This window comes from Urocitellus parryii, chromosome 9 (genome assembly GCF_045843805.1).
Source record: "Urocitellus parryii isolate mUroPar1 chromosome 9, mUroPar1.hap1, whole genome shotgun sequence".
Taxonomy (NCBI): domain Eukaryota; kingdom Metazoa; phylum Chordata; class Mammalia; order Rodentia; family Sciuridae; genus Urocitellus; species Urocitellus parryii.
Genome location: NC_135539.1, coordinates 32,625,726 through 32,647,604, shown reverse-complemented (window position 1 = coordinate 32,647,604; position 21,879 = coordinate 32,625,726). Strand labels below are relative to the sequence as shown.

General features: G+C 49.2%; 1 protein-coding gene across 3 annotated transcripts; it reads right to left on the bottom strand.

Moving 5' to 3' along the window:
- Window positions 1-2,628: 2,628 nt before the first annotated feature.
- Tmem130 (transmembrane protein 130) lies at window positions 2,629-20,057 on the bottom strand. Of its 3 annotated transcripts, none has more exons than XM_026404213.2 (8): window positions 19,973-20,057; window positions 14,472-14,777; window positions 12,636-12,795; window positions 7,562-7,728; window positions 6,915-6,999; window positions 5,154-5,356; window positions 3,158-3,270; window positions 2,629-2,817 (listed from the first exon to the last, which is right to left on the bottom strand). In XM_026404213.2, exons 1-8 carry the CDS (start codon window positions 20,055-20,057, stop codon window positions 2,629-2,631), a joined length of 1,308 nt encoding a protein of 435 aa, XP_026259998.1. The 3 variants fall into 3 exon arrangements, with proteins under 3 accessions (XP_026259998.1, XP_026259999.1, XP_026260000.1); XM_026404214.2 differs by having other exon boundaries at window positions 2,629-2,781; XM_026404215.1 differs by lacking the exon at window positions 14,472-14,777 and having other exon boundaries at window positions 2,629-2,781.
- Window positions 20,058-21,879: the final 1,822 nt, after the last annotated feature.

Here is a 21,879-nt window from a genome sequence, read left to right as displayed (position 1 = left end):
CTCAGCAGCCCCGAATTTTGCAAAACACCTTGCTACTGAATTCTTCTACAGCTGCAAGCATCTCAGGTTGGCCAAGTGACCTTTTTTTCGACAGTGTTCATTTTCCCCCAATGGCTCCCTCTAGCTAACCTTTCTATGAGGTTGATAATTTGTTTTAAAATCAATAATAATAATAAAAATAAAAACGCCTGTGTGATTTTGTGCAGAGATGTAACCTCCTTTTCAATAGGAACAGCCCCACCTTAAATCCCTGAGAGGAGTTTGCTTTCTCTTATTCTGGGTTCTCGGAAACAGGTGCAGGGTATGGAGGAGCTACCGACTGTCCTAGCAGGGAGTTGTTCTGAAATGACAGCTGGCTCTTGTCTATCATAAATCCTTTAAAATAAGTCAAGGATCCCTGCTTGGGGCTCAGGGGAAGGGTGGTGTGGCAGCACCTCGTTTAAATACCAATGATGCTGCCTGGCCTGGTGGGCACTCCAATAATCCCAACAGCTGGGGAGGCTGAGGCAGGAGGATCACGAGTTCAAAGCCAGCCTCAGCAACTTAGTGAGGCCCTAAGCAACTCAGCGAGACCCTGTCTCTAAATAAAATATAAAAAAGGATGGGGATGTGGCTCAGTGGTCAGGCACCTCTGGGTTCAATCCCTGGTACAAAATAAAATAAAATAAAAAATTTTTAAAAAATGATGCTGAAGGTGGGAAAGTTCCAGGTGACTCTGCTCGTTCATGGTGGTACACAAGTGGGACAAAGGACAGTCCTTCATCCTCAGGGGCCACTCCCACCCGTGTCAAATGCTTTGGAGCTTGGGGCACACCTGTTGGCTGGTGGGAGAGGAGGCAGTTGAGGGAAAGTTCCAAACCTCTTACAGAAGGAACAAAGCAAAGGAAGCATCTAGACTCAGATCTCTGCAGCCGTACGTATGGTCCGAGGACCAGCAGCATCAGCAGCACCCAAGGACTTCCTGTTAATGCAGAACCCCAGGTCCCACTCCAAAGCTCTTCCATGCAACTGTCACTGAACAAGAGCTCCCGCAATTAACTATGAATTATCCCAACGGACGGCATCACAGAGACCGGAGGTTCTGACACTTGCCCATGCTCTGCAGTCCCTGGGGCTTATGAAAACAGGAGGCAACTCGCCTCCCCAGGTCCCGATTCAGGTGTGCGGTGGTGCCCAGAGATCTGCGTTTCCAGCCACTTCCCAGGGGTGGCCTAAATCCCCTCTCAGACTCTAGCATCCACCTGGGATCTCAGACCGGACTGTGTCACCAAAGGACATTGACCCCTCTCCAGGGATCCAAATGAGCTCCAGTCATTGCCCATCGCCACAGAACACAATGGGATGTCCCACTGGATCTGAGTACCGCCTTGGCCATTTGCAAGGCCCCAACATCCGTGCATGAAAAAGAGATTCTGCTACACCTGGTGTACTTGGCGATATTCAGAGCACTTAAGCTTTATTTGGGGATGATGGCAGTGTTTCATGGGAATGAGCTGCACGACATTGTGAATGCTATTTTCAGCACAAAAGTCTGAGAGCAAACGGTCACAGCAACAGAGCCCTGTCCCCACGGTCCTGCCCTTCTCTCCCCAACAGGTGCAGGCTGCCCCTGGCACACCTGGACGGTTGCACCTGGGTCTGATCATCATCTCCCTGGGCACCTGCTCTGTCTCCCCCAGGTCACTAGGCTAGAGGGGAGGAGAGGGGGGGCTGTAACCCTCCCATTTCTTCCTTCTCAAGGTCACCTTGGGAGCTGCTGGATAGGCAAAGTGCACCCTGTCCAGACACACACTGAGAACCCAAGTCCCCACTGGCTCCATCTCTCCTTTTGCTGCAAGGTTTTCCCTCGATGGACATTGAACTTATGGGTCTCAATAAATAAAAGAAGGTGAATTTATAAAGCACTCAGGAAGTGTTCTTCCTTCTCCTACTCCATCCCCAGTAAGAAAGTCAGGGTAACATGGCTCATAATGGGATCAGGGAGCTTCAGAGACAGCACAAATGGAGAGGCCAGACCCAGGAGCTACAAGGGCTGAGTGGGTTGTGGGTTCCAGTTCTAGTTCAGGTGCCTCCCAGCAATGGAACAAATAAATAGAGAGCAAATTATCTGTAATGCCCATGTGACACATATCTCTCTCTCTCTCTCTCTCTCTCTCTCTCTCTCTGTGTATTCCTCTCCACGATTGTACCCAGCTGTGATCTTTTATCCTAAGCCACCTGAGACCTCCTTCCTAGCCCTCTTGCATCCGCCGGGCTGCCCTGGGGAGGGAAGCATGAATTCCTAAAAGAAGGTAGATGTACCAACATGAGAGGAATGGGTGAGTGGTAACCAGATCCACCTGGGAGAGTCAAAAGGGAACATGCCAAGTGTCAAGAGTCCTGCTTGGCAGAGGGTTGGTGGGGTGACTAGAGCTATGGCAGTAGCTGGACTGTACAGATGAGAGAGTGGCTGGGGGTGGGGTGACTGAGAGGGGCTTGCAGCAATAGCTGGACAATACAGATGGGATGGCTGGCCTGGGCAAACTGCCTCCCACACATGAACTCCTCCTGCTCTGTGACGCACACCACCCTCTTTGAGGTTCCCAATTGGCAATCGGTTAACACTGAGTCAGGATAGGCAGGGGACGCTCACACAGTGTAAGTTTTGACAGACTTGTAGAGGGGCGGGAGCAGACCGTTGTTCTCTCGAACAATTTCCAGGTACTCAGATGGAGTCTCCAGCAAGAAGGGCCCACAGCACATCTGGCAGCAGCACCTGACCCCAGAGGGCGGCTCCGGGTTCTTGTCAGACATGGGGGAAAAGTCAAAATCAGCCACCTATAGTGAACAAAACCCCACGGGTCAATCACCACCCACTGGGAGTCCCTAGGTGGCCTTAAAAGCTCAGCAGCCTAGCAGCAATGTGCACAGACATGCTCATCTGGCACTACATATACTGTGCAAAGGGTGGGCATAGAAGGAGGTAAGTCAGGTGGGACACCAACTCACCAATTTTGCCCAATCTATAGATACCTCTTTGGCACATCATCCCAAACCCCAGGGCCTTGTTCTAATATCAGAACCCCCTCCAGGCATCCTGCTGGCTCCCCAGGCCCACTCCAGAGATCCTTCCCAGGCAGGGGCCAATGGTTCAGCTTATAGTCTACTGAGCACCCACCTCCACCATGTCCTTCTGCTGAGTGGCATTCCTCAGGGTCATGTACATGATGAAGGCCAGCATCACAGTGATAAGTGTGGCACATGGGAACGCAAAGACAGCTGGCTGGATGCCTGGGAGTGAGACAGCACAAGTTATGGGGCTGGGTAGCTGCTGCTGAAATGGTGGTTCTCTCATAATGCGGAGAGGAGCTGACCTCCGACAGTGATCTTACGTACACATATCCCAACTACACAACCTCAACGAGCAAATCTAAGACATGATAAAAAAACAAATTGAGATGCATGGAGGTTTTAAAATATGCCCACAAGTTATTCAGGTCACTTCTGAGAGGGTAACATAGATTCCCCACCCTTGAGTGTTGGGCTGGACTCAGGGACCGGCTCCTAGTGTACAGACAAGGACAGAATGACAGCACATGACTCCCAAGTCTGAGCCATAAGAGACATCACCACTTCCTCCTTGATCTCCTGGGTGACTTGCTTGGGGGAAGGGGCACCATGTTGTGGGAACCTCTAAGCAGCATTGTGACCTCTGATGCAACCTGTCTCATTCTGGAAGTCCTGGGTTTACCCACCAAGTCTATTGCTGGGAAGCAGATGGCAGAGTAGAAAGAACCCAGTGTCTGCAGAGGTGGTCCTGGGTTTGATTCCTGGCTCTACCCAGGATACCTGACACTAATGCTCATTGATGAGGCTGCCACAGTGAGGATGTGAAGATGTAAGGAGCAAGGATATGCCCAGCACACAGTAGGTCATCAGGAAGTGCGGGTTCCCTCTCACTCTTCCCGACCCTCTGCCATGAGGCTCTGTTTTCTAGGAAAATATGGCATGATTTCCTGTACCACTGTCTTCTCCACAGAACTTAGGGGTTCTGGACACCAACCACCCAGAGGGGAGGCAGCAGGGCCCAAGGCACCCAGTGACGCCCACAGGTCAGCCAGGGCCTGGAGTAGAGCACTACATCTTCTCAGGGATTCAGGGGGTGCTGGGGAGGTTGGAGCAGGCAGAGACAGTGTTGAATAGACTTACAAGGCCAGCCTTGGGGACAGGCATAGCTGGAAGAGTTTGGAATGAGCTCAGAAGCCCCGAGACAAACTCCTACTCCCACAGAAGAGTACTGGAGCAAAAATCTGTGTTCAGATTCACGCTGAGGTCCAGCTCTGGTTTCCCCTTTTGTAGTACTGACAATGGAACCAGGTGGGGCATCTGAAAACCACCCCTCAGGGTCCTAGAATCCTACTGTCCCCTCTGTGTAAGGATGCACTTTCCTGAGGTCCCAGAGTTCTCAACCACACTTGGCACTTTCTGGGTCACTCATACTCTCTGGAAGACACCACAGCCCTGAGAGCTGGGCAAAGTCACTGTTAGGGATACTGATTTTAGTGGTGGCAATAGCACCAGGGCAGAGGGTGGGGGAGAAGGAGGGAACATTGGGATGGTGGGGGTCCACTTAGTGCAGGAGCATTCATGTCAGGGACACGTGTGGTTGGTAACCTGTGGGAGGGGTGTTAACAATGGTGGTGATGAGAGTTGACATTGAGGGGTCCTGGTCGGCCCAGTAGAAATGGTCTTGGTCCAGTGGTCGGTGGTGAAACACCATCCAGACTGGTGTTCATAGAAGTGTTTGGGGACAGAGAAGCCTGAGGCAATCTGGTGGGAATACTGATGGGGTTGTTCCTATGATGATGACGGTGCTGGAAGAATTGTTAGGCGTGTGTGTAATGGGGGTAGTTGGCTTGGTTTGTTTAGTGGTGCAGATGTTGACGGTGATACTGGTAGATGGATGGGTGCTGGTACTGAGATTGGTAGAGTTGGCTGCTGAGGGTTTTGGTAGAGTGGTGATGCTGGTATTGGCATGTTGGTCAACAAGGATGTAGCTGGTTGTTGATGACCTTGGCAAGGTCGGCCTGTAGGAGCATATGGGTGATGGTAGCAAGGTGGGCAGGATCTTGTCGCCTACATGGCGCTGCAGCAGGACATGAGGTGTCACTTACTGGAGGGCCACACCTGGATCCTGTGGTACTGATGTGTCTTGCTGATGACATTCTCAGCCCGGATGCTGAAGCAGTAGTCCCCAGGATCGCGGAAGGTGTGGGTCAGGTTGTAAGCTGTGCTGGCCACAGACACGGGGTGGCACTCTCCTTCCTCCAGGGGCAGGCACTCGGGCTTGAGCCGCCAGCACATGGTCAGAGGTGGGCTGCAAGGGAAGGGGACAGGTTTTGAGATAAGGATCAGCAAGGAAGGAGCTCAGACCAAGTCCAAGAAAAGCCAGGTGGGCATGAACTTCGATGTCCTTTCCAGGACAGGACGCCAAGCCCATCCTGGTCCCAACATCCCATATTCCAGGGGGGTATGATGATGCAGAAACAATGGACCCCCAGGGGGATTCAGGCTAGTGGGCTGAGACCTGCCGGTCCCCCCTTGTCCACTAAGGGAGGAATGCTAAGTGAGGCAGAACCGGGCATGCTCTGGAAGCACAGTGGCACAGGGAGCTTGTTTCCAAGGGTTGTTTCCGAAGCACAGGGAAAGGACCACATTCTGAACTAGGAGATCAGGGGAGGCTTCCTGGAGGAGGTGGTGTTTAAGCAGGATCTAAGGCATAGCAGGCCTTTGAATAGGATGTGACCAGTCTGCTTTATCTGCACAGCACCGTCTCAGATGCTAGAGAATGCAAGCCTATTGGAGAAATGTCAAAAGAACATTCCGGGCTCACACACTCACAGCTCCTCAAAGGTCAGGGCTGCCCAGTGACTCGGAGGCTGAGACAGGAGGATTGCAAATTTTTTTTTTTTTTTAAAGAGAGAGTGAGAGAGAGAGAATTTTTAATGTTTATTTTTTAGTTTTTGGCGGACACAACATCTTTGTTGGTATGTGGTGCTGAGGATCGAACCTGGGCCGCAGGCATGCCAGGCGAGCGCGCTACCGCTTGAGCCACATCCCCAGCCCGAGGATTGCAAATTTAAGGCCAGCCTCAGAAACTGAGCAAGGCCCTGTCTCAATTTTTTTTTTAATGGGGGAGTGGCTAGAGATGTATCTGAGTGGTAAAAGCACCCTTAGCTTTGATCCCCAGTACCAAAAATAATATCAGGCTGCCAAATGCCAACCTCAATGGCTTCCTACTCTGTACTTTGCTCACTCTGCCTGGCCTGGCATCCCTCTGATATGTCCCCGTATTGGCACACGAGTGCTCGGAGGGCTGAGTCCTGATCACTGACCTCTGCCTCTCTCTCTCACTCAGTGGCCCTAGGGAGGGCAGCTTTGTGGAGAACACGCACTCAACATCTCCACGTCTCCTCACTTTCTACAGCCCCAGTCTCGTTCTGCTCTGGCCAAGAGCCCTGCTGGGTCCCCTGAGAGGGCTTGCCCGTGACACATTGCTGGGATGATCTGCTTCTGTTTCCGGTCCCCCCTTGTCCACTGCTGCAGACAAACCTTGGGAAGTAGCATCTCTCTTATGCACTCTCCCAACAGCTTCCAGAACAGAGCCTGGTGCAAAGCAGACTCCTCCCACATCTGCTGGCTGGTGCAAGATCCCTGAGGCCAGAGGGTGCAGCGGGCTTTCTGGGAGTCTGTTGCTCATCCCTGGAACTCCAAGAAAGGAGCTGTGCCCATGGCTGTCCCCAGAGCACAGCCAAGGGGCAGAGTGGAACCATCCTTCCATAAGCCGTCAGACTTGGGGCCTTCAGGGGATGGAGCCTCTGTCAGAGTGCAAAAGGGTCACAGGGCACTGGCAGTGCACTCTAGGGTTCACTCACCTCCCCAGGAAGTTCAAGGTCACTGTCATCTTTTGGAAGGTCTGAATTATGGTGGGCCCCAAAACCTGGATGCCTCGAAGGGTTTCTGTAAGGAAAGAGGACCCCGTTGGACTCAAAGGCTGAGGACTGCTGTCAGGGGCTCCCAGACCCACCCTCTCCTCTCCTCTATGTCCCAAGGGAGGGTCACAGATCTGTCCAGGACACTTCCCTGTCAGCAGTAGGTACTGGGGCCAGCTCAGAGAGAGGAATTCAGAGAAGCAGGCACAGGCCAGCTCTCCTGCTCACTGCCACCTAACTGTCACTTGTGCTATGGGAAAAGCACCACCCAAAACCAAGAAAGCCACTGGAAGTCGATGTGATCAGGCAACAGGGAGCAGAGGGGGTCTTCCAGCTCTCAGCAGACGTCTGATCACAATCAGGCTCCGGGGGCAGGAAGACCTGGGCTCAAATGCCAGCCCTGCCACTGAGCAGCCTCGGGACCCCAAATGCAGCCTTGGGTGCCCTCGCCTGAGCGGGGGATACCAGTGGAGACTCGCAGGGGGTGTGGGGCATGAGGGGGCGCGATGTGCATCCAAGCTCAGGCCAACGACAGCAAGGGTCAATGTGATCAGGAAGGCAGAGGAGTCCAGGGCTCCTCAGGGACCTACCCTGCAGCTTCAGCGAGGCAGAGAAGTCACCGGTCTTCTGCACAATGCCGTTGGTGGCGTCTGGCTTTGCCTGCTCCCACTCGGCCACCACCTTGAGCTTCACAGTGAAGGTTCCAATAATCGAATAGTTATAATAGACCACGGAGTCTTCGGTCACCATCTGGGTCCTGGAAGGACAGGGAGGAGAGAGGAAGAAGATGGAGGGTCTTTTCCCTTTCCTATAACTCAGAGGAGATTTGTGGGCTTGTCAGAGTGGGGGCAGCCGATGGTGACATGTGGCTACTGATGAGGACACCGGTCATCCCAGCAGCAGCCCCTTACTCCTCCACCCCCAGCCAGCCAGGGCGTGAGGTCCGCTGACCCATTTCACAGATATAGAAACTGAGGCCAGGGAGGACAGGAGCAGTCCCACCTCGCCTCCATTCCTCTGTGTAGGGCTCTGATGTGAATGAAAGGCTGTGTGTCCTCCAGGAAGTAAACGGGGGACAGACACTTGGCCTCATGCTGCACGGGGACAGCTGTCGGGATCTCAGCACTTCCACCCGCCAACCACGTGAAACCTTCACCAATGAAACCCCAACTAGAAGCCCTGACCCCCAATGTCCGACTGCAGATCCCTTTTCCTGCCAAGGGCCAGGAAATCCACAGTCTGAGTTTCACCACTCGGTACCGTGTCCGTGTTGATTCTAGCAACTCCTGTTCCAGTTTACTGAGATGACACAGAACGTCCACTTCTGCTCCTTCTAACACTTCTTTGATGTCTAAAGAGACAATCCCATAATCTCTCCCCTTTGACATATTAAAATGATGAACTAAAATAATACAGTTCCTCTTTTAGTATTCTAAGTAACTCTTGACTTTGATGCTTTTCAAACTAGGATGAACAAAAGATAACATAACCTTGGGCCATAGTTACTTTTTTTTTTTGTATCAGGGATTGAACTCAGGGGCACTTGATCACTGAGCCACATCCCCAGCCCTAGTTTGTATTTTATTTAGACACGGGGTCTCCCTGAGTTGTTTAGAGCCTTGCCGTTACTGAGGCTGGCTTTCAACTTGCGATCTGCCTACCTCAGCCTCCCAGGCCACTGGGATTACAGGCATGCGCCACTGGGCCTGGCATGGATTTTTTTAATACAGTTATTTATTTATTTTAGTTGTAGATGGACACAATACCTTCGTTTTATTTATTCATTTTTATGTGGTGCTGAGGATTGAACCCAGTGCCTCACACATACTAGGCACGCGCTCTACCACTGAGCTACAACTGCAGCCCCCATAGTTATGGGGTTTTTTTTTTAACATTTATTTTTTTAGGTGTAGATGGACCCAACACAATGCCTTTATTTTTATGTGGTGTTGAGGATTGAACCCGGGTCCCATCCGTGCTAGGCGAGCGCTCTACCGCTGAGCACAATCCCAGCCCCCATAGTTATGTTTTGATTAAAGGAAATACAGATAGAGTCGGGCATGGTGGTGCACACCTGTAATTCCAGCAGTATGCGAGGCTGAAGCAGTAGGATTGCAAGTTCAAGACCAGCCTCAGTAACAGCAAGACCCAGGGCCAGGGCTGTGGCTCAGTGGTAGAGCGCCTGCCTAGCATGTGTGAGGCACTGGGGTCGATCCTCAGCACCCCCAAAAAATAAACAAATAAAATAAAGGTATTCTGTCCATCTACAACTATTTAAAAAAATTTTAAAAAGAAAGAAAGGAACTTAGTAAGATCCTAAGCAACTTAGCAAGGTCCTGTCTCAAAAAATAAAAAGGTCTGGGGATGTGGCTCAGTGGTTAAGCGCCCCTGGGTTCAATCACCAGTACCAAAAGAAAAAAGAAATACAGATACATTATGGGGTAGAGTATACACTGGGCATCTGTTTTCACATGAAATCTACAGCTTGGAAGGACAGGTGGCTCCTGGGCTGGACCTCTGTAAGGGTCTGAAGACTGCTCTCTCTTTCCTCTGAAGATAAAAGGATTTGGTGACAATTTCAGACATGTGTGACTCTGTTGACTCTGGTGTATTATTAATTTAATGAAGTGATGTAAGATTAAAAAAATGGCATGTAGTTTCCTAGTTTGAGCTGTGTTAGTTTTGTAGACTGCTCTGGAGGAATTTATATCATAACAGGATATTTAATGGATCTTTGAAAGCCTAAAATACCTTGCTAATAAAGTCACCTGATTTGTTGGTTCTTAGAGATAACTCTTCAAGTCATTCTAGTAATTTACATTTTCCTAGGATATCATTCCATTCACTATCATTTTAAAATAGATTAACATGGAGTTTTGAATTAAACAAAGTAATACCTTACACTTTAAAAAATCAGTATTACTATACCCGTAGTGATCGCTACTTTCAAATCCTTGATAGGATTTTAAATTCGTGTGTAAATGCATACTTTCTCCTTTCAAGAAATTAATAATAGCTGGAGATCTCCACACTTTATTTCCTCTGCCCCATCTTTTGCAAAAAAAAAAAAAAGAATTTATCAATTCCGGTTTTCTATTTCTAATTTATCTTTTTGTATTTTGATAAATGTCAATTCTTTCACTTTTTGTATATGTTTTTTCCCTTCTAAGTCCTTGAGTTGAATTTTTTTTAATCTTCATGTTTCCTTAAAAATAATCATGAAAACACTTAAGACTATGCATTTGTCTCTGTTTACAGCCTTGAAACAGATATTCTCTTAGGTTTGTATGCACAATGTTCCCCTCCTCACTATTTTCTAATATTATCTCATCACAGTTTCTTTCAACCTAAAAGTTTTTTTTGTTGTTGTTGTTGTTGTTGATAGTGATGATGCTAAGTTCAAAACAGAGCCCTCCCTGAACATGCTAAGCACTTGCCTTACTACTGAGCTAAACTTCCAATCCCCAAGAATCATGTTTTAAAATGTCCAATTGGTGGGGTACCTTTGTTTGCCTGAGGGTCCCTCTGGATAGTCTAACGACACTGAGTGGTGAAACTCGGACTGTGGATTTCCTGGCCCTTGGCAGGAAAAGGGATCTGCAGTTGGACGTTGGGGGTCGGGGCTTCTAGTTGGAGTTTCTTTGGTGAAGGCTTCATGTGGTTGGCAGATAGAAGTGCTCAGGTCCTGCCAGCTGTCCCTGCGCAGCATGAGGCCAAGTGTCTGTCCCCCATTTCCTTCTTGGAGGACACATGGCCTTTCATTCACATCAGAGCCCTACCCAGAGGAATGGAGGTGAGTTGGGACCTCTCCTGCCCTCCCTGGCCTCAGTTTCTGTATCTGTGAAATGGGCCAGATGACCTCAAGCCCTGGCTGGTGTCCTTATCAGTAGGCTCATTTAGGGTGGAGGCTTTGGGTCACATGGTATCACTTGACGTGGAGCTTGAGGTCAATCACATGGGTAGTCCGTCATTCCTATGCAACAGAACCCTGTTATGGAATAAACTGTGTCCCCTCTAAATTCATATGCTACAGCTCTAGCCCCCAGTGTGACCATATCTAGAGATAGAGCCTTTAAAGAGGCAATTATGGTTAAATGGAATCACAGGGTCTGTGATCCTTCATATTAGATTTCATCATGAGCTATTATACTCATAGGTATGGCTTAATAGGGTCTCAAAAAATAAAAAGGTCTGGGGATGTGGCTCAGTAGTTAAGCGCCCCTGGGTTAATCCATGGTTAATCCCATATTAAACCATACCTATGAGTCTAACAGCTCATGATGAAATCTAATATTAAACCATTATTCTGAGTCCAGTAGGTCATGTGAAACTTTCTGGGCAATTATCCAACCTTAGCATGGTCTTGGGAAACCTCCATCATCAAACCTGCAATTGGTGTCAGAGGTTGTATTAGTCAGTGTTCTGTTACTGTATCAAATAATATCAGAGATGATCAGCTTATAAAGAGAAAAGATTCCTCTTGGCTCACAAGCATGACTGGTTGGCCCCACTGCTTTGGGCCCGTGGCAGCCCAGTATATCATGGAGGGAGCACACAGCAGAAAAGGCCCATTTGACTTATGATGGGGTGAAAAGAGAAGAAGGGGCAGGATCCCACAGTCTCCTTCAAGGGCATGCCCCTGATTACCTAAGACCTCCCACTAGGCTCCACCTTTTAAAGGTTCCACCACCTCCCAACAGCACATGCTGGGGACCTTTGAGGGACATATCAGACTCAAACTCTAGCAAAAGAGACGATGTTCCTGCGGAGGACAGTGCTCCCTCCAGCTGAGCAAGTCAGTCTCAGAAGTGAGGGCAGCCTTGCGGATGATGGTTCCTTCTAATTTTAGAGTTCACTAACCTCCAAGCTGGTCTACAACTTTTTGTGCATTAGGTTTGTGAGCAAAAAAAAAAAAATCTTTGTGAACTTCTGGTCTGTACTGTGATTGGAATACGAAGCTTATACATTTTCTTTTAGGGGATGTTTGGCATTTTAGGTTATAGAATGTGATTTTATTTTACATATTTGTAAATACTCATACATTATTTTGTTTTTAGGTCCAAAGTTCTGCATAGAAACACAACAATATTTTTTTCAAACAGTGTTATGAAAATCCTCTGTTGCTACCTCAGTTGTCTCTGAAATATCAAAGTCAGAGTGTGGAATATTAAAATCTATGATGTGTGTGTGTGTGTGTGTGTGTGTGTGTGTGTGTGTTCCCTTTATTCTCCTCTTTCTGGGTAATTTCCCTAACAGGACCTTCTTTCTTATATATTTTGATGCTGCAATACTCCCAGAATAAATTTTCAGGGAAGACACTACAGATCTGAGCCTTTGCAAAATATATAAAGAAGGCCCGGTTTAGGCTTGGAGCCCATCAGAGTCAAATGGGGAAAAATCCTACCTACCTTGACCTTCCTTAAGGGCTGTGCTGGGCACAGATGGCCCCCCTCTATTGGACTGCAACATGTCAAAGGCAGGACCAGCAAACCAGTTCATGAACATCCCTGGGACCCCAGGCCCCACACAGAACAGGTGCTCAAGAAAGGTTTGGTGGATGAGTAAGGAGCATTCTGCACAGGAGGGATAGCAGGGCAGGCACTAAGGGACCCTGGCTACCACTTCATGCCTTTGGGATGTTAAAGAGGCTACATCAAGACATACCCATCTCCGAAGTCCCAGCTGTAGAGAAAGGAGGCTGTCTTGAAGAAGTTGCTTGGGTCATGAAGGAGGAAGGAGACTTTAAGAACTGTCTTGGTGAGGTAGGAGCTGGGCCAGGGCAGGGAGGTGTTCTGGGCAACCACGATGTTCCCCACGAGGAACTCTGGGAGAAATAGAGGAAAGGTGAGTCCATAGAGGGACTGGGAAAGAGGAGACTGGGAGCTGCTCATGGTTAGCAAGCAAGGCAGCCTCTCCCTACCTGGACCTTCTGGCTTTCAGAGCTGGGCGAGAAGAGGGGACCTCACAGGTCCCTGAACACACAGGCATCCACGTCGTCCCCCTGATGTATGGATACTCACAATATGGGCTACATACATAGCTTGCACTCCTGTCTCCCTTTCACCAGGATCCTGAACTTCCTGGCACAAAAGATGCCCGGGAAGTTCAGGCTTTGAAAGAAACTTTGGGGAAATATAGTCAGCTGTCTGTATCCAGGGGTTCTGCATCCACAGGTTTAACCAACTCTGGTAGAAAAACACTGGGGAAGAAAATGCATCAGTATTGATGGACGGCCTTTTTCTTTCCTTTGCATTATTCTTCAAACAACACAGACTCACACTTCATAGCATTTCCGTTGTTCTGGGTATTAAGTCATCTAGAGATGACTTAAAGTATACAGGAGAATGTGTGTGGTTTGTGTGCAGATACCAACAACACTATATAAGGGGCTTGAGCACCTACAGATTTTGGTATCCATGGGCATTCTGGAACAAATTCCCCCAAAGATACTGGAGGGCAAATGCATTTCAAAATGTTAGATGAAATTAGAAAAATGCATAATTCTACAGATTGCATCTCCATACCCAAGGTGCTGGGCCTGTAACCCCAGCAGTTTGGGAGGCTGAGGCAGGAGAATCAAGTGCTCAAAGCCAGAGTCAGCAACAACAAGGAGCTAAGCAACTCAGTAGGACCTTGTCTCTAAATAAAATACAAAATAGGGCTGAGGATGTGGCTTAGTGGTCCTGATTTCAATCCTCGGTACCCCCCCAAAAAAATAAAAAATAAATACAAAATAGGGCTGGGGATGTGACTCAGGGGTCGAGTGCCCCTGACTTCAATCCCTGGTACCTCCCAAAATGATAATAATAAAAATAAAAAGAATATGAATAAGAAAAAATACAACTTATTGGATTGGTTCTACGATTCTGTGCTTTGTTTTTTTTTTTCTATGTAATTTAATGAGAATGCAGATTTACCCATGACACTGCAAACTTACTGTAAGGGTGATTATTTCAATACATTTAACAGTCCCCTAATGGTTGCCCACTTAACTCCTTTATATCTTCTTATAAACACTACTGCAATGAACATCTGAGTGAATAAACATTGCCAAATGGAGGCTTATTTGTTGAATATAAATTTATTATTAGATTATAAGCTGCAAAAGAGCAAAAGGCCCAGAACCTCTTGGACAGAGAGAAGACAGAGAGAGAGAGAGAGAGAGAGAGAGAGAGAGAGAGAGAGAGAGAGAAGTGTAGTGAGAAGAATCAATAACAAATCACTAAATGCAAGACAAGAAGAGCTTATAACCATTAATATATATTGATTAGCTGTTCTCCAAAGGATTGTTTTAATAATTACCCAGGAGTAATATGTTCTGTGAGTGCCCATTTCAGCATAGCTCTGCTTGCAGAGGGTATTAGTATTTCCTGACCCTTTTTAACTCAATGGACAATAGAGAAGGAATCCATGGGTATAACTGGTGTACTTGTGAGGTTGCATGTATTTCTCTGCACCAAACACCTGAAGGCAAATTCATATTCCAGGAAAGATCCTCACCTGTGATGGGCAGGACAACAAAGTTCCTGGCCACTGGCTGGCACATCCAGCAGTCGGCAGCAGTAACCCAGACAGAGACGGGGAAGTCCCCAGGCACGTTGCCCACCACGCGGATGGTCGAGCTGAGATCGCTCTCCATCTTGCCAGTGAGCACAAGTGGGGTGTGGATCCAGTGGAAGCGGTAGAGATGGGCATCAGTGGGCAGTGCCAGGCTGCCATTGTCCTTGGCCACCAGGCTGGCTGAGATGGTCACCTCTGCTCCTGTAGTGGCAGGCCCGTCGGTGGTCAGATTGAGTTCATACATGCCTAGGAGCCAAGAAACAGATTATGGAAGTAGGCAAAGGAGCCCCTCAGCTACCTTTGGGAGGGCATCCATGCTCACAAAGTGGAACCCCGCTATTTGCAGGGGACATATTCCAGATCTGCCAGTGGATGTCAGAAACTGAAGACAGAACCAAACCCCACAAATGCTTTTATCCCCTCTATTCATACATACCTATGATAAACCAATGTATAAATCACACACAACAAGAGATTAGCAATAGTAACTAACAATAGAGTAGAATTAACCAGGGACAGTGGTGCAAACCTGTAATCCCAGCCACTTGGGAGGCCGAGTTAGGAGGATCACAAATTTGAGGCCAGTCTGGTCAACCTCACAAGACCCTGTCTCATGGCCAGGCATGGTGGCACATACCTGTAAACCCAGAGGCTCAGGAGGCTGAGGCAGGAGGATGGTGAGTTCAAAGCAAGCCTCAGCAATTGAGCAAGGCCCTAAGCAACTCAGTGAGATCCTGCCTCTACATAAAATATAAAAAAGGGCTGGGGATGTGCTTCAGTAGTTAAGCGCCTCTGGATTTAATCCCCAGTACCAAAAAACAAAACAAAACCCTGGGTTCAATACCCAGTACCACATACATGCACAGAACTTTATATATATATATATATATATATATATTAGTTGTAGATGGACACGATACCTTTATTTAATTTATTTATTTTTATGTGGTGCTGGGGATCGAACCCAGGGCTTCACACATGCGAGGCAAGTGCTCTATCACTGAGCCACCACCCCATTCCACACACAGAGAATTTTAACAACATACTAAAAGTTATATGAATGTGGCCTCTCTGCTCTCAAAATATACTGTCCTTATCTTTCTTGTGATAATGTGAGATGATGCAATGCCTATTTGAACATCACCATGACGTAGGATCAGGCTACTGTTGATCTGACGATGCATCAGAAGGAGGGTTATTGAAAAAGACCATGCAGGAGGACGTCAGAGAACTAAAACCTTGGAAAGCAGAACCAGGGATAAGGGGGATGACTGCATTTTATTTTACAGGTGGGAAACCTGAGGCTTAGGTGGCTTAAATGACTTGCCTGATCCAGCAAATTCATTGTCAAACTGGAATTCAAAGCCAGGTCCACCTGACTCCAAATCCCAGGCTTTTTACAGCATCTCCAAGTTCATTTTCCTTTTGTGCCAGTCAAGGGCTTACAGAGCATGTGGATGGCTCAGCCCAACCAGGGCAGACTTATACCTACAAAGTGACTGCCACTGCTTGTCACAGGAGGGGCCAGCAGAGCTGCCCCGTAGAATAACTGCTGCCAAGAAATGCCTGCATTTTGCCAGGCGCAGTGGTGCACACCAGCAATCCCAGTGGCTGGGGAGGCTGAGGCAGGAGGATTGCAGCTTCAAAGCCAGCCTCAGCAAAAGCAAATGCTAAGCAACTCAGTGAGACCCTGTCTCTAAATAAAATACAAAACAGGGCTGGGGGTGTGGCTCAGTGCCTCTGAGTTCAATCCCTGATACCCTCCCCCCGCTCAAAAAAAATGCCTACATTTCCATTCTTTGGACTACACTTTAAGGTTGAACAAAATTCAAATTTGGAAAACAAAGTTGAGTGAAATTCATGGGCATTGTCCCAAGTCATTTTTCTTCATGTATTTTAGACAGTGGCAAGATATTTTATATAAACAGGTAAGATATTCAAAGTAAGCTTTGCCTCCATCATAAAAATAATGCATAGGCATCAAGAATAATAGACATGTCCCGTTATCCTGCTTCCCAAAGACAATAGCCGTTGTCACACTGTTGTCCTCACGTATCTTTCTCATGCATGGAAGTTTTTCCGGTCATAATCACTCTGCGTGCAATTTTGAATTCTTTTATTTTCACAGGACAGTATATCCAAAGCATGTCTGTGGTGGCAGTAATCTCAATTTCAATATTTGCATGATAATCCCTCCAGTAGGTTTTATCTTATTTCACACCACTTCACTCTTACCAATAGTGCTACTGGACATTTGGATGGAGTTTAAATTATTCAAATTTGATTGCTTAAATTTAGTTAAAACTAAGAGTTCAATTTTTCAGTCACACCAGCCACATTCCAAGCGCTTACCCGTCATCTGTGGTTACCGGCCACTCTCAGCTCAGGTACAACAGAATATTTCTATCCTTGGCCAGACTTCTCCTGGCCAGCCCTGGCCTCATCCCTGTAGCTTCTCTCCCCCCACTCTCCTGGGGGAGGAGGGGCCAACTATCCCTAGAATGGATCCCAGGTCTTTGCCATTCAAGCTCCTCCCATCTGGCACATTCCTGGCCTCTCCATCCCTACTCCATCCCATTGCTTAAAGCTGGCATGCAGCCCTGTCTGGATTCCTTCTCCACCCTGGTCCCTGGTCCCTAGCGTCCAGGACCACCCCAGTAACAGTTTCCTGCACAATCTGACCACATGCTCACAGGGTAGCCTCAGCATGGCTCCAGATTCACATCTTGGAACATCTGTACTGTGGCACTTTAATTTTTGCAAACATCCCTTCCCCCCTCCCCACACACACACAGATGGACACGATATCTTCCAGGAAGCCTTTGTGTACCCTCGGGCCCCAGTGCTCTCTGGACAGCCTGAGCTTATCGCTGTCGCACACCATAATGAATGAAGGTTCCTTCTTCTCCCCCAGTGTACTTTGAACTCCTTGAGAGCAGGGGTCATCCCCATCTCCTCTGTGCTCAGCAAATTACTGACTGAGTGACGCCTGGAGAGTAGGTACGGCACAGGGACCAGCCCACCTGGCACTGCCCCCAAGGACTGTTCATCCAGGTGCTACCAATTGAGCCCCTTCTCTGTGTGCTACCTCCGCAGGTGCTGGAAGGACCCAGAAATGCAGGACATGTGCCTGGCCTGGGGGAGCTCACCCCTGTTGGTCTCTCAGCAAAACTGGAAGGTGAGTTTGTCTTCAACTGTGCCCCAGTCACTCCCACAGCAACATTACCTGCCTCCACTGGGGACTTTGGCTCCAACCTCTCCTCTCACCCAAGTCCCACATTCCCTTTTCCGAGTCTCTTTCCTTGAGGGCCATTTCTTGAATGACAAAGGCACTGGAGTCAAGATGCCAAGGTCATGTCCAAGGAAATACTGGCACTGAAAAGGGAACCAGTATTGTCTTAACCCCAAAGAGAGAATTCCAAGCATGGTGGTGGAAACTTCCCCAAGAAAATACAGTGTGAATATTACGTGGAGGACCAGAGATCTTCAGGAGCTACTGCTGCTGCCCAGGACCACCCAGCAAATCTGCACCCCAGGGCTGGGTTCTAGTCTCCCTCCCTCTGGTTGGAGGCAACCAGGCCCAATGGTGCAGAGGGCGCTCAGATGGGAGGCCACCTCCTTCCTTCTCCCTCTGGCTCCTGCCACCCCCCATCTTTTGCCTGAGAAGCACAGATTAGGGAGAGGATGAAAGGTGGCAGGGACATTTTGCTGCATGCTAATGGCCATCCTGCGTCTGCAGTGAGATGGGCGCCTGTCAGCACACTACGCAGATCCAGGAGGGCAGCCGGCTGGGACTGGGAGGAGGGGGGGGGCAGGGAGGGGCTGTGGCCACTGCAGACAAGGCTGCAAACACTGGCTTAACTCACAGCAGCCCCCACCTGCTCTGCCAGGGCTTTTGGAGGTGTCTGTCGAAGGCTGAGCCAAGTACAGTTGAAGGAAACCAAGCCCAGGGGCTTGCTGCTTGACCCATCCAAATCCATCTTTTCTGGTTTGAGTACAGAACTGCCAGGAGAGGGCTTGGGAGCGACACTAGTTCCCAGGTGATCCATGGTTAAAGTGACCAAAGCAAAAATGAAAGGGGTAACTGCCCCCAAAGCTGAGCCCTGGAAGAAATGCTCACCCACCAGCTATCCAGGGCCTCCACTTGGGGAGTGTACATTTTCCCACAATACAGCATGTGGGGCCCCAGAACATTCCAGAAAATGGCTATATCTGCCCTTTCACAGATCACACGTAGACAAGCCAAAATACCTCCCTAAGTCTAATAACCTATCATGATTACCAGTCCAATACATGGACTTCTGAGGCATAAATCCTAGTTTGGATGCATCCATCAAGCTGATCTCTAATGGGTGGAGGAGAAGGTATGTTGCCAGCTCCAGCCTCAGCTACTGTTAATTTTGACTCTATCAAGGATGCAATTGGCCAGCCTAGGAACCACATGTATTTCCAAATAATTTATTTTATTTTTGTATCAAAATTCATTTTATTTTTTTTAAATGTGTCCAATTTCTAGACACATGTAGCCAGAGTGGATAAGAGACTTGATTTCTGTATGAATTTCCAAGGGGAAGCAAGTGATCCTGTCCAAGCACAATTTCCCCAAATTCTCCTAATTCATGCCTAAGACGTACCTTTTGGCTTTTCTTCTACAAATGTGCATTAGATTCCTTCCTCTCCCTATCACTCTTTTATGGGTGAGGGCTACTGAAAAATCTTGGTATTCCATTTGTGGCCCCCTACCCCCATAGCTGCCCACGTTCCACCTGTCTCTCAGTTTTCCAATCTGGGTCCTTTTATTGATTTCACAATGTGTTGGAAGGTTGGTGCTGGCCTCTGGATGGTGGGAACCTGTCAGCTGGGGGTCCATTTTAGAAATCACTCCCAGTTAGGAAATGGCAGACTGGCCTCCTGGGCTCTAAAATCTCATCCCTTTACCCACAAAGCCAACCCAAGCAAGGTGAAAACCTCCCTAGATCAAGGTGGCATCTTAAGGCAAAGACGCAGCCCTGTAGGTAATCTGTCGGTGCCCCCTGGGGTGCTGTGGCGCAAAGACCACCCAGGCCCACCCGGGCCCACCCGGGCCCACTCCGGCCTCCCGGCGTCGTCCTCCGCTCCCCCTCGCTCAGTGGCGCCCGGGGATGGATGGAAGCGCCGGCCACAGCGAGCGCTTCTCAGGGCAGGCCGACCTGAGGGTGGAAGCAAGAATTGAGGGGCACGAGGAGTCCCGTCAAGTGCCCGGGAGACTTCTGGGGAGAGGGGACAAGGGAGAGAGTCCGGCGCCCTACCGGCCTAGACTCCCAGACGGCAGCGGTGGCCTCGAGGGAGGAGGGAGGAGCGCGCAGGGCTCACGGCACCACCTCCGCAGCAAGGCTTGGGCAGCCGGCCCGCGAGGGACCGCCCCGAGCCCCGGGCGACCTGCGGCTGCGACAGCTCCTTACCTGCCGCCACCCTCGCTGGGGCTAAAGGCAGGAGGCAAGCGAGCCAGAGGATGCGACAGAAGCGAGACCAGACCGCGGAGGCCATGGCGAGGCCTGGCGCTGCCGGAGCGCGGAGGGGACGAGGAGGGAGCCGGGCTCGAGCTCAGTAGCCGCTCCTCTGGGCGCGCGTCAAGGGCTGTGCTGAGAGGTGCGGGCGCCGCGCTCGCTCGTCCTCGCCTCGAGACGCTGTGTCGCTGCGCGCCGCCGCCCAGTCCGCCGCGCGACCCCGGCCCCCGTCAGCCTGTCCTCGGCGCCGCGCCCCCTCCCCGCGTCCTTCCCCACGGCGGCGCCCCGGCCTCCCCGCGTCCTCGCCCCTCCCCAACTCCGGTCCCAGTCGGCTCGCCGCAACCCTCCCTCCCTGTCCTCTCCCCGCATCCTCTCCTCCCGAGTCCTCGCCCCCGCACTCTGACTCAGCGTCCCCAGATGCGCGCACCGCGGTCCTCCCCAAGAGCCTACCTACCGCACTCTCGCCTTTGGAGAGATCGTTCTTCATTCAGAAAACGTCGCCTGCTGCTTGTCAGCGCTGGGCACTGGAACCGCCTGGAACTCCTCCTGAGAGAGGGGCCTGAGCGCACAGACCCTGCATCCGGTCTAGTACCCCCTCTTTGCTCCTATTGTAAAGCGGGGCTCATGCTCCTACCTGGGTCTCTCATCACTTCGTTGTCATTGAAAGCCTTGCGAGGGTCAGACATGCACGATAAAAGGTGATCACGACCTATGCTCTTGAAGCCTAAGTAGGTGCTTCCCTCTACCATCACAGGGCAGAACAAATCTCCTGGGAGCCGCCTGGGGCCTGACAGGCCCGTGATCTCACACTAAGCCTAGGAATCAGGAGACTTTGGGTTCTCCTGGGGTTGGATGATCTTGGAAAAGTCACTTTCCTCTCTGTGCCTCAGGCTCCTTTTTCTTTAAATTAGGGTTAGTCAGAGTGTTGACCCCAAGAGAGTGTTGTAAGGTGAAACACAGAACAGTGCTTAGGAACACAGTAAGCATCCAATTAGTATTGGCTGTCATCCTCAGAATTGCTTAAGGGCTTGGGAGAGTTTCACTTATTCATCAGGAATTTGAAGGGATTGAGAAGGAAACAAAGGTAAGGCTAGAGTTTCAGATATTTAAAACTAACATGATACAAAGGTCTGGTTGTGACTTTTAAAGTATACTAAACAGAATAAGATTTATTGTTTTATATATATGTAACTTTAATAATTCTACAATGGCCACCTTCAAGGCCACCCTGAAGCTGAAATTGAAGCGACCCTTTGTTTAACTCCCTGTTTGCCAGTATTTTCCACAGGCATCTCTCTGGGCTCTCTCAGGACCTGTTTGTTCCACCTCATACAAGCTGCACAGTTAGCTTCTTCTCCAGGCCTGCAGGGGGAGTCTGTGGAGAAAGGACAGGAAGTCCTCTCAGAGAGCCAGTCTTTCAACTTTTAAGTGTAGTTGTCTAGAAATATAGTCACACGTCATTTTAAATTTTGTAGTAGCCGCATTTTAAAAAGAACAAAAAAGGTGAAATTAATGCTATTGCCATATTTTATTTTATTCAATATATACAAAATATCATTTCAAGGTGGATACAGTGGTGCTTCACTGACCTATCTATGAATCACTGACCTATCTATGAATCTTCCTGCCCCACCCCTTTGAGATGGTGTCTTGCTATGTTGTCCAGGAAAGTTTCAAACTCCTGAGCTCAGGTGATCCTCCTGCCTCAGCCTCTTGTACCACTGCAACAGACTTTAAAAGCACAGTTCTAAACTGTCTGAATACAAATGCATCTTGCTAACCTAAGAGTCATAGCCCCATCCCCCACCCTGCACAGGCCATATTTATATCCTGTGAGGGTGACTTTGCCCCTCCTTGCAGCA